The sequence below is a fragment of the Eupeodes corollae genome, chromosome 2, assembly GCF_945859685.1.
Source record: "Eupeodes corollae chromosome 2, idEupCoro1.1, whole genome shotgun sequence".
NCBI classification, from domain to species: domain Eukaryota; kingdom Metazoa; phylum Arthropoda; class Insecta; order Diptera; family Syrphidae; genus Eupeodes; species Eupeodes corollae.
Genome location: NC_079148.1, coordinates 4243933 through 4256680, shown reverse-complemented (window position 1 = coordinate 4256680; position 12748 = coordinate 4243933). Strand labels below are relative to the sequence as shown.

At 36.2% G+C, this 12748-nt stretch overlaps 1 protein-coding gene across 2 annotated transcripts; it reads left to right on the top strand.

Moving 5' to 3' along the window:
* Positions 1 to 658: 658 nt before the first annotated feature.
* On the top strand, positions 659 to 10123 carry LOC129944199 (splicing factor 3B subunit 1). Of its 2 annotated transcripts, XM_056053460.1 has the most exons (7): positions 659 to 791; positions 1057 to 1328; positions 1405 to 1531; positions 6268 to 6347; positions 6416 to 6610; positions 6685 to 6730; positions 6802 to 10123. In XM_056053460.1, the coding sequence occupies exons 1-7, from the start codon at positions 764 to 766 to the stop codon at positions 10035 to 10037; spliced, it is 3984 nt and encodes a 1327-aa protein (XP_055909435.1). In that variant the 5' UTR covers positions 659 to 763; the 3' UTR covers positions 10038 to 10123. The 2 variants fall into 2 exon arrangements, with proteins under 2 accessions (XP_055909435.1, XP_055909436.1); XM_056053461.1 differs by lacking the exons at positions 659 to 791; positions 1057 to 1328; positions 1405 to 1531 and adding an exon at positions 5468 to 5881.
* Positions 10124 to 12748: the final 2625 nt, after the last annotated feature.

The following is a 12748-nucleotide window of genomic DNA, read 5'->3' as shown; positions in this document are numbered from 1 at the left end:
GAATATTGTAGAAATCTAACAGTCTGCATACATTTTAAAAAATATGGTATGGTATAGGAAGGTAAGCGGGTGAAGTATTGTTCAATTAATCTTCCTGAAGGTTTTTTACACTAGAGACTAGACGTATACAAAATAAATTGTTTCGAATAAAGAATCCAATAAATGATTGATCTTACTTCAGTTGTCTTCCTTTTTGGTATATTTTTCATTTGATGCGCCCGCCAAAAATATTTTAGAAAAATGTTACAAAATAAAAAAAAAAATAATTGAAGAAGTTGCTATAATAAAAATCAGCATATTGGACTTTAGTTTAATCTTGAATTTACATTTCCGTATGTAGATATTGAGAATGTTTGTTTTAAACGAAGAGGGAGGCAGATACATAATGTCAAAACCTGAATGTGCAAGAGAATTCATCAGTTGTAACTCTCTTTACTTCCTATAAAATACTTTAACTTTTTGACATATATATGTTGGTTTCCAAACTCAAGAAAGGACTTAATTTCTGAAATTAATGTTTCACTGTAAATACGAATAACGTTTGAAAAAAATTTCGATACAAAAAGGTATTCTTTCAGAAAAGGGAAATTAATGAAAATGTTTTCTACCTTACCTGCCCATGCAAAGGCTCAGTCACCTTTTTTTAAATTTTTACTCTGGCAATGCTCACTTATTTCACATAAAAAAAACCAAAACCATGAAATGTCACAAAAATCTTTAATGCGGTTGAAAATTGTAGGGAAAATTTACTAAGGAAACAACAATGGATAATATTCCTCGAACACACGAAGGTATTTAATAAAATATATTCACAAATTAAACTTGCACTTTTGTTCTTCACTTTTCTGTATAATTTACAATGTTTCCAATGAAATAAAACCTTAAAAAAGGCCAAACAAATTCGAGTTTTTCTAAGTCTTCAGCGGCCATATTGAAATTATGAAATCTGTTTCTGCTTCAAGAGCGAAAACGTTTTTGTTGTCCAAGAATTTTTGAACATTTTCTTGCTTATCAATGAGCTCGATTTAACTTTTGTATGAATTTTTATCGATTTAGATATCGAAGCCCAGATCAAAGATTTGCAAACCAAAAAGAAAGACATCCAATTGACAAATGCCGAAGGAGTAGCATTGCTAGACAGCGGTGGGTTCTTCGACACCGAGCTGTACGATGATACGCAGAAGGCTGGGAAGGGGCGTTATGAGGGCTATAATACATCGATCGCTGCCAATGATGAAGCCGACGAGGATGAGGACGATGGATTCCCTGTTCCGCAAAAGCGAACCACCTACACAGCGCCAAAGTCTGTCATCAAGGAAGTTACACAGGTTTGTTGAAAGATTTTTGTGCAAATTTGTTTATGGAAGAATTCTTATTGATTTTTGTTTGTGTTTTTCCAAATAGGGCAAAGAAGATTTCGACCCAATGGCTGATCGTCGTCGGCCAACCATCGCCGACCGGGAAGACGAATATAGACAAAAGAGACGTCGCATATTGATTTCTCCGGAGCGAGCAGATCCCTTTGCTGATGGTGTGTATTTTAAAATATTTGTCCACTTAATTTATTGCATTTCTAGACTTTTAAGGTTCTGTTAAGTGTTTTCAAATTTTATTTGTGTACATATGTATTTCTATTTTGAAAAACGACTCAAATGATAATTGGAATTGATTGCATAGATATTTGAAAATATTTTAGAAAAATCGTTTTTTTTTCGTATAAAACAAATAGACAAAAAGAACATAACTGCTAACTGAGGAAAGTGTAAGGAGTTTTTTTTATTAAAAAGATGAATTTTTTGAAGTTTGAACAACCTATTAATATCCGATTTCCTCCTGCCAATTGCTTTTTGATTAGGGCTATCTTGGACTAGAGGTCTAGGTTCCATTGCTGCATATCCCATCTTAAAAGAACTAGCTTCGAATCGGCTCTAAAATCAAACTATTACGTTAAAACTTCCGATCAAAATGAAATCAAATCATAATAGTGAAAACTAAAGCTCCTATCGATTTGGCTTGACTGATTTGGAGAATTTTTTGATATCAATAGAAATGTGGAACACTGAAAAAAATGTACTTGGCTTAAAATTCGATTTGATTCAATTTCACTAACTTAGCTATTTTGGCTTGGAAAATTCACGTCCTAAAAGTTTTTTATTTTTAATTTGGTGGATTGGCCTTTCTTTTTTATTACGGCTTGAATCCACCAAAGTATTTATTTTAAGGTCCCAAGTATCGCAATATTGTTTTAATTTGTTTTCATTTGTCATCTGCATATAAAAGCACCTTGATAAGTACATCTCCAAAAATAACATCACCTGGAATTTGATCTTCAATGTCATTAATGAAGAGGGAAAAAATCAAGGGACTCAAAATGCAACCCTGTTGTACTCCCATTTCACATTTAAATTGATTTGACAATCTCATACCAATTTTTACTACTGAACTTGTATTTGATATTAGTTGTATTCCATGTATATATTCCACGTTTTTAAAACCCCGTACTCTACATCGTTTCTCTTACAACTTACTTACAAAAATGTTCTTAATCTTCGATCTCAACTGAAAAAAAAATCAAGCCACAACTGGTAAAACAATCATGAGCTTATGACCTGCAAAATTTTAATGTAAATTAGTTGGAAAAGGGCATCTTTTAGTCATGGAAACTTTAATATTGAAAACAGGACCTTTATGGATGGCTTCAGAATGAGGGAGAGAATGGGTCTAGTTGTAGCTAGCTTCTAGTCTATTGCAGTGTCTTTCAAGGAGAGTTACTTCTGGTTTCTAAAACCTGTACCGACTTTTCTTCCCAACTTTTTGTTAAACAAAAACAGACATACGTATCGATAGCCAAGCGTAAATGAAGGACATCTGTGCCATTATCAAAAAATCAATACTGGAAAGGCATTGCAATAGGAAACCAAGTTTTAGCAGTGAAGCCAACTCGGCTACCTTTCTTTTGGGTCCCAAGACAAGAAAGTGACATTATTGGGAAAGAAAAAGCATATAAATTGACCAAACCCGGATAACAACTTCATCCTAATAAAACCATATCAATGATTTCTACAGCAAACATCTAAATAGCAAGTAGCAGCCTTTTCGGAGTAAGGGTGATTCTATGCCCAAATATTTTCCTAAAGAAAAAGCTAAATATCTTTTACAACTTCTGCATTGAATGGTATGCAAACAGGTTTCACAGTGAAATCTAAACTTCAGTTCATTTGAAATTCGTTCAATTAGATTTTATGATAAGTAGCTGGCAGCAAAGTTCGTTGTTGTTGCGTAATGTGTTTTTGTTTCGAAATATTTCACCATTAGATCCTACTTATTTATCCTTATTATTCATATTACCTGGGGACTGAATCCGTACATGGGTACAATCTAAAGCTGCAATAACTCGAGGAAACTTTGCAAATTGATAAAATCCGTTTACAATTTCCAACTTTTCCTCATCTGTCTCCGGGAACTTTATGTACTTATCCCGAAGCAGGGGAATTTGATGAGAGACTTTTTACAAATTCTACTAGCGGACGATATCGATACACCACAAAAGTGTCCCGTAGTTATGAGCAAAGATCCACATGCATAGAAGCGCAAGGTTAACAAAAGTTTGGTTTTTACAGATATTGAATGGTTCCTGAAAATGTTTTTTTTCATCATTAGATGGAGATTATGTACATACCTACGATTACTTTTACCAATTAGTTGCATTTTCAATATGGGATCGAACTTGCTTCAAATAATGTAGGCCGAAATCTTCGACATTCGAAATCATTCAAAGAATTCGAGATCCAATAATTGAAGTGATCTCTTCTCCAATAAATGCATCTTTCTATTCGTATATTGGCAATTAATATAAAGTTCTCCTTGTCTCTGATATCATCAAAATCACTTTCACAACTCGATAAAATTTTTAAAGCACAATTAATATTTAAAAAATAGTATTTTCTAAAAAAAAAACTAATATTTCGCGGCGTTGTAAAACAGTTTCTTGACAAACGCAATTTATCAAATGGCAGCTGTTAAATTGAAATGTCACCGTTGGAAGTGGTTCCGAACGCTGAACTGAAGTTTAAACGGCAGAATACTTTTAGTTAACTTGAACTGCAAATTAAACTGACTTAAAGGGTTAAACGAAACTGTAAAACCTAATAAGTTCTTGAACTGAAGTTTAAACCGAAAGTGTAGTTTAAACTTCCGCTGTGAAACTGCGGGTATCTACCTTACCATTTCTGAACTATCGCCTATCGACACCGCTGTCAGTTTCTAAAAGACACAAAGCTTCTGCGAAATCTCAGTTGCTATTTAAGGGGTTCATACCATGTGACGGCCTGTATTTGAAGGAATTTTTATTATTTATTAACATAGTTCGACAGTATAAATATAAAATTAGAATTAAAAATATTGTTAAGAATACGAGTTACACTGGTGTGAACAACTCCACCTCGAAAAATGGGCTCGCACTTTCTCCAAGATTCCGGCTGATTGGCGTTTTAATTTGTGAGCCTTCCTCTTCTTCTTGAAACTCTTTCAAAGCAGTTTGTTCAGCTCTTGAATTAATTCTGGCTTGTTTAACTGCATCAGAACGTGAGATTCGCTTTTCATCAAGTTTCTCAACATAAGTATGGGCTTCGCGGCCTATAGGGTATCTCAGAACCGACATTACTTTCAAATTACCTTCAAAACCTTCATTAAAGATGATAACTAGGATCCATTTGTAAGTTTTACTATAACCATCGCCGATGTATGTAAGATACTTTACCCCATATTTTTCCATGGACCTTCGAATTTTAAAAAATCTTTTAAACCTTTACTACCGTATTCTTGACATATTAAACTATCAATTTATAAAAAAAAAACCCATCACATGGGATAACCCTCTTAAGTACATGTTTCTGTTTTAATTAGAAGGAATAAAAAGTAGAGAATCCAAATAAAATGCATTTACTTTACAATGAAAACAACAAACATTTGTTCTTATTTTCTTTAAGTTTGAATTAAGACCTTTTTGAGTTTTCATCAGTGTTACCTTCATGATGAAGTACCAATGGTAAATCGTATTGATATTTTTTGTACCCTTTTAAAATCAGTCAATGAGGATCATAAAAAAGGAGTTAAAGCCCTTGAATCACTAATTTAAAAAAAAACTTTTCTATTAGTAAATCGTTTCCTTTTTAAAATTATAACAATTTCGAAAATCAAATCATAAAATTTCTAACACTTTTCTTCCCAGCCCAAGCCAGTTAGTTCTTTTTGATCTAAAACAAAATTCCAAATATCAAACCCAAAAAAATACTGTGTGATAGATGATGAAGAGAGTGAATGAGAAAAGTATGAATGATTCCGAAGCAAAAGACGAAGTTTATTAATATTCAAAAACGTTTTGCAACAGGTCAACGTTTAAATTACAATTATCAAGGATGCCCATCCACGACCACTCTGTGTGGATGAAAAATATATACAAAAGAAAAATAAATATACAAAATAAAATAAAAGGAAATGAAATGAAAGTTTCAAAAAAACAGAAAGATAGAAACAACTTTCAAAAGCGCTACGGAAACCCGCGCTCTAACTCTCTTCTCTGGGCAAAAGAGCACCACTAAAATCAACAAAAAGAAAAGGGGGAAAATGCTTTTACTCATATTTTTTGAAAAAAACCTTTTAAGATATTTTAATTAAACAAATATGCTGCACATTTATTTAAGCCAAAAACAAAATGTTGAATACAAAATTTGCGTTTCCCCCCTTTTTAGAGTATGAATGTTAAGAGAATGATTGATAATGTTGAATAAAATATTAATCGCAAAAGCATTATTTCAGGATTTGTTAACGAAGTTAAATGAAATGTTAAACTCTAAAAGTATTGGGAGTCTCATCTGAACACGTACGTATAAAACAGTAAAAATATGAAATTTACCTTCTAAGACTTTTTAAATATACAATATTTTTTAACTCAAAAAAATTTTCAAAAAAATCAAAAAACAAAACTTCGAAAAAGATGATCTTGCAGGCAGTCGCATCAAAAAATTTCATATTTTTATTAAAATATTATTTTTGTGTATAAATAAGAGCGATAGAGGAGAACTTTCCAATATTTCCAAAACAAAACAAAATTATGCAAACAAAACTCTTTTTATACCAAAAATAATATAATATTTTTATTGATTCGATTTTGAGTAATTATTACTCTCTAGATTCTTTTTGAAATGTTGCCTTGTTATTTTGAATAAACGCAGCAATGCCCTATGTTCGGGTTTTCTTGTGTTTCAGGTGGCAAAACTCCAGATGTCGGCTCCAGAACTTACACGGATATTATGCGAGAGCAGTTGTTGAAAGGCGAGGAAAATGAAGTAAGTTTCAGTTATAACTTTTGTGTCATATGAAAAGTCTTTAATATTTGTTTTTGTTTGATTTTTAGCTTCGTAAGAAAATAATTGAAAAATCCAAAGATGGCTCATTGAAGGCAGTGAACGGCGATGGAACCAAACAGCCAGAGCAAAGAAAACGTGGTCGTTGGGATCAGACAGTGAGCGAGAGTTTTGTGCCAGCTAAAGTTGCAGCAACCTCTGCCGCCACAACTCCGAGCAGCGCTGCTACACCCAATTGGGAAGACGTGAGTATGATTTTTTATAAAAATATTTCACTTTCATTGACAATTTTCGTTTTCGTTTTAACAACCAACAATAGAAAACCCCTGCAGATCACCGATGGGATGAAACTCCTGGTCATAAGGGTATTTATCAATTTTGTGTTCCATCTGTTTTCCTTATTTATCGGTGTTATTTTTGTTATAATTCCTTTTAGGTAGTGAAACACCAGGAGCAACTCCAGGATTGAGTACTCGAATGTGGGAAGCTACACCTGCGCATCCAATGACCCCAGGTCACGAGACACCAGGCAATGAGAAATCGGCTAGACGTAATCGTTGGGATGAAACTCCAAAGACCGAACGTGAAACCCCCGGCCATAGTGGGTGGGCAGAAACCCCTAAGCCCGACCGTGGGCCAAGTGACAATGTTGTGATCGAATCAACCCCAGGAGCATCGAAGCGTCGCAGTCGTTGGGATGAGACCCCCTCGAACGCTACTCCCTCAATGACACCATCCGCAATGACCCCCAACATGACGCCCACAATGACTCCGCATGCAACTCCTGGTCATGCTACGCCCATGCTCACACCAGGAGGATCGACTCCCATTGGAGTGAAAGCCATGGCGATGGCGACTCCTACACCGGGTGCTCTTGCCGCAATGACGCCCGAACAACTCCAAGCCTATCGCTGGGAGAAGGAAATCGACGAGAGGAATCGACCATTCACAGACGAAGAACTGGACTCTATGTTCCCTCCGGGTTACAAAATTCTACCCCCTCCAGCGGGATACATTCCACTTCGGACCCCCGGACGCAAGTTAATGGCAACCCCAACACCCATTGCCGGAACACCAGCTGGTTTCTTTATTCAAGTTGAGGATAAAAACGCCAAGTTTATGGACAACCAACCGAAGGGACAGAATTTGCCATTCATGAAACCCGAAGACGCACAGTATTTCGACAAACTGCTAGTTGATGTTGACGAAGATGCCCTCAGTCCCGAGGAACTGAAGGAAAGAAAAATCATGAAACTTCTCTTGACCATCAAAAATGGAACACCTCCGATGCGTAAATCCGCCCTACGTCAAATCACAGACAAAGCTAGGGAATTCGGAGCAGGGCCGCTTTTCAATCAAATCCTCCCGCTGCTTATGAGTCCCACATTGGAAGATCAGGAGCGTCATCTTCTGGTGAAAGTCATCGACAGAGTTCTCTATAAATTGGACGATTTGGTACGTCCCTATGTGCATAAGATTCTCGTAGTCATTGAACCTCTGCTTATCGACGAAGATTACTACGCTCGTGTGGAAGGTCGTGAGATCATTTCCAATTTGGCTAAGGCCGCCGGTTTGGCGACTATGATCTCTACAATGAGACCTGACATTGACAACATCGACGAATATGTGCGTAATACAACGGCTCGTGCTTTTGCAGTCGTTGCATCAGCTTTGGGTATTCCCTCGCTGTTGCCGTTCTTGAAAGCTGTCTGCAAGAGTAAAAAATCCTGGCAGGCCCGGCACACAGGTATTAAGATCGTGCAGCAAATTGCCATTCTCATGGGTTGCGCCATCCTTCCCCATCTCAAGGCATTGGTGGAGATTATCGAACACGGTTTGGTGGACGAGCAGCAGAAGGTACGAACTATTACTGCCTTGGCTATCGCTGCTCTGGCTGAGGCCGCAACTCCTTACGGTATCGAGTCCTTCGATTCGGTGCTGAAGCCCTTGTGGAAGGGTATCCGTACACACAGAGGAAAGGGTTTGGCTGCGTTCCTCAAGGCCATTGGTTATCTGATTCCGTTGATGGACGCCGAATACGCCAATTACTATACCCGAGAAGTGATGTTGATCCTGATTCGTGAGTTCCAGTCGCCCGATGAGGAGATGAAGAAAATCGTGTTGAAAGTCGTGAAGCAGTGTTGCGCCACCGATGGTGTGGAGGCGCAGTACATCAAGGAGGAAATTCTGCCGCACTTTTTCAAGTTCTTCTGGAACCATCGTATGGCTTTGGATCGTCGCAACTATCGCCAATTGGTGGATACCACCGTTGAGATCGCCAACAAAGTGGGAGCCTCGGAGATTATCAATCGCGTGGTTGATGATTTGAAGGACGAGAACGAACAGTACCGAAAGATGGTCATGGAGACTATCGAGAAGATTATGGGCAACCTGGGAGCTGCTGATATTGATTCGCGCCTGGAGGAACAGCTTATTGATGGTATTTTGTATGCGTTCCAGGAACAAACAACGGAGGATGTGGTTATGCTGAACGGTTTCGGAACAATAGTCAATCAGCTGGGAAAGAGGGTGAAGCCGTATTTGCCTCAGATTTGCGGTACAATTCTTTGGCGTTTGAACAACAAGTCGGCGAAAGTTCGTCAACAGGCTGCTGATTTGATTTCGAGGATAGCCGTAGTGATGAAGACTTGTCAAGAGGAAAAGCTTATGGGTCATTTGGGAGTGGTGCTGTACGAGTATCTGGGTGAGGAATATCCAGAGGTGTTGGGTTCGATTCTGGGAGCTCTGAAAGCCATCGTCAACGTAATTGGAATGACCAAAATGACACCACCCATCAAAGACTTGCTGCCTCGCCTGACGCCCATTCTGAAGAATCGACACGAAAAGGTCCAGGAGAATTGTATAGACCTTGTGGGTCGTATTGCCGATCGTGGTCCGGAGTACGTTTCGGCCAGAGAATGGATGCGTATTTGTTTCGAGTTACTGGAATTGCTGAAGGCTCACAAAAAGGCCATTCGACGAGCTACGGTCAACACATTTGGTTACATTGCCAAGGCCATCGGTCCACACGATGTGCTGGCGACGTTGCTAAACAATTTGAAAGTACAAGAACGTCAAAATCGTGTTTGTACAACTGTGGCCATTGCAATTGTGGCTGAGACTTGTCGGCCATTTACAGTTCTGCCCGCCTTGATGAACGAATACCGTGTTCCCGAGTTGAATGTGCAGAATGGTGTCCTCAAGTCGCTCTCCTTCCTGTTTGAATACATCGGAGAGATGGGTAAGGATTACATCTACGCCGTTTGCCCGCTCCTCGAAGATGCCCTTATGGACAGAGATTTGGTTCACAGACAGACGGCATGCGCCGCAATCAAACACATGGCTCTCGGTGTGTATGGGTTTGGGTGTGAAGACGCGTTGATTCATCTGCTAAACTACGTATGGCCGAATATCTTTGAAACTTCCCCGCATTTAGTTCAAGCCTTTATGGATGCTGTAGAAGGTCTTAGAGTGTCGTTGGGGCCCATAAAGATTCTGCAATACACTCTACAGGGACTTTTCCATCCTGCACGGAAAGTTCGTGATGTCTATTGGAAAATTTACAACTCACTTTACATTGGCGGACAAGATGCGCTGATTGCCGGCTATCCCAGAATATCGAATGATCCAAAGAATCAGTATGAGCGTTATGAACTAGATTATAAGCTGTAAGAAAGATGCTTAGTATTTGTCAGTAGAAATAATTCAGTTTGCGAGCGATTTCAATAAAGGAAATAATAATTTAGATGAGAATGAAAGTGATGCTTTTTTTTGCTTGATTTATGTTCGCAATTTATCAGTTATGTTCTGCAGTTAGATTTTATTTTGAAATTAAATTGAATTATGATCTTATAAGACCGGCAGCTCCTATTGAATTAAATGATTTGGGAGAGCTTTTTAAATACTGAACACTGGAAACAAATTGAGTCGTTTTTCATATTTAATTTCACTCCATTTATAGTCTAGTTTTTTTTAATAATTTTTAAAGATAAGTGATCAAAAAGACAACACATTTCAATATACTTGAAAATAGTAAAACTAAAAATCCAATTTCAAAAAGTTCAAAAGTAAAAATACTATTATTTTTTTAATAAGCATTTTACTCAGTTTTTTGTTAGTAGTGGAAGTTCGAGAAATGAATGAAAAATTGGAATTTTTCAGAAACTGATAAAAATACAAATTTTGAAACTTTATGAATTGTTGCTCAAAATTTTAATGCTTTACCGGTAAATGGTAGAAATAACAAGTGAACAATAGATTCTACGAAAATAGACTCAAGTCAGGTGTACCTTTATTAGTTGTTATCAACGTTTGCTTTTCGGAACTTTTAACAAATTGCACAATGGTGAACAAAATTTAAGTTTTTATTTCTGCCACACAAACCAGACGAAACTTATCAAAAGGAAACTTATTTTTGGAATATACCTCTATAAAAATGCAAAAATAACATAAACTGGTGTTTTTAAGGCCGTGCTGGATTCAAATCCTAATCGTCTAGATAAAGTCTTAACCAGTGGACTAAAGTCTTAATTAAACTTTGAAAATTATCATTAGTTATGAGATGACGAATAAGTCTTTCTTTAACTGTACATAAAGTCTTGAAAAAACGTCCATAAATTTCCATGTAACAATGAATTCAAAGGTTCCTGTTTCACCTGCAGCCATAGACCCCAATAATATGACATTACGTCCTCCATGTTTACCAGGGACAGGTACGAATTTGGTATTGGGATTTTTTTAAACAATTTGCTTCCGTCAGACAGAAATAAGTTAATTTGAATTTAATAAAAAAGAATTTGCCAAAAACTTCGCATTTTAAATATTGAAAGTAACGAATTAAGATGTACATATGTATTCTCGAATTTAAAAATAACCGTTTTCAACATTATCTTATTTGCAACATTATCTTATTTGCTCGATATATTTTAAACACTCGAATTAGTAACGTTGTTTCATTGACGAATTTTACGGTTTTTGTGTTCTTCCGTTATAGCACAAATGCATCAGGGTTCGTTTAAGGTTTATGTAAAACAGGTGACGAAGAATATGTAATGAGGATTTTGTTTTTGAATTTAAAAACGTTTTATCACAAAAACCTGACGTGAATGATTTTAGTGTTCGAAAATCCAAGCTAGATAATAGATCAAAGATAATAATACAGTGAATAGAAAGGTAATATGCATTGAACAGGGCAAGACGATTTGACACCGTCTTCTAGTTGCCTATAGTATTGTTGGTCGGTTGGTAACCACAAGCAATTTAAACTTGATTCATGGTTCAACAAAAATTATGGCAAACGAAAATCATTGTATCATAGTTTCTGAATCACGAGTCAAATTTTAAACGAGTATTATAAATAATATAGATTTTAAGCTGATGAACTGATTGACCAAGAGGGCCCATAATATTCTTGTATTTTTTTTCTTGTTATCATTGCGGCTATCGATAACAATTTCTCATAGAATTTCGTCATATCATAGAAAATACGGAACGTTAATAATGGCAAAACTACTCCCCTACATCAATGATTTCGTTATTTGGGAACCTGATATATTTCTTAAGCCAATAGATTTGAGCTAACAAAGAAAAGTGGGGTCAAATATCGATGGGAAAAGTTCCGAGAAAAATTTTAATCCATATAACTGCCATTGTGGAATTTCAATTTTTGTTTCTTTTTTTCAAATAATGCATCCCTCATGTTTGAATTTTTCATACAATCTCTATACTATATGATTTATGATGATAAATATCTGTTTAGCTTGTAAGGAGTTTTTCAATAAGAAATGTTATTTTAAATATCCCACTATTTAAGAGTTGCTATCTGTTGACATTTGGCAAGCAAAATATACGCCATTACTACCTTGCCTTTGTGTGAGGTTATACTTCAAAGGAAAAATCTCCTGAAAGTCAACTTCTTCCAAAGATGTCTTTAAGCTTGTTCTCTTTCGAAATAAGGCAGTTCTTAATTGCTCCATAACGGAGTAATGAACTTATCTAATTCATTCTCAAAATAATGTTTTTATTAATAATAAAAATCCGACATCGTTATTCTTTACAATGGCAGCTGCTTTTAATACTGTTAACTGCCAGTTAGCAATGCTATTGTGTATTCACGCAATAAGTAACTTGACTCATAAACTTATAGGTAGGCCTACCCATATCTTGTATACCTATCTAATCGTTGATGAAATTCGTCTCTAAATTGAAGTAAACAACTATTGTTTCTTTCAGGTAACATGTTTTGGGGCGACTTTCCTTTACCACAGCACGAATTCGATAGATATGTGCAAATAAATAATAACTATAGCAATTTTAGAGCGAGGAAACATTTATATCTATTTTTAATTAATTTTTAAAGTTCATTCTTTTACATACAAAACACA

What these genes read in the sequence shown, in the direction of transcription:
- LOC129944199 (XM_056053460.1), top strand. Translation starts at nt 764, where the DNA reads ATGGATAATATTCCTCGAACACACGAAG. An exon ending in TATTCCTCGAACACACGAAG is followed by an intron (nt 792 to 1,056) that starts GTATTTAATAAA and finishes TTATCGATTTAG; the next exon opens with ATATCGAAGCCCAGATCAAA. An exon ending in TGAAAGGCGAGGAAAATGAA is followed by an intron (nt 6,348 to 6,415) that starts GTAAGTTTCAGT and finishes TTTGATTTTTAG; the next exon opens with CTTCGTAAGAAAATAATTGA.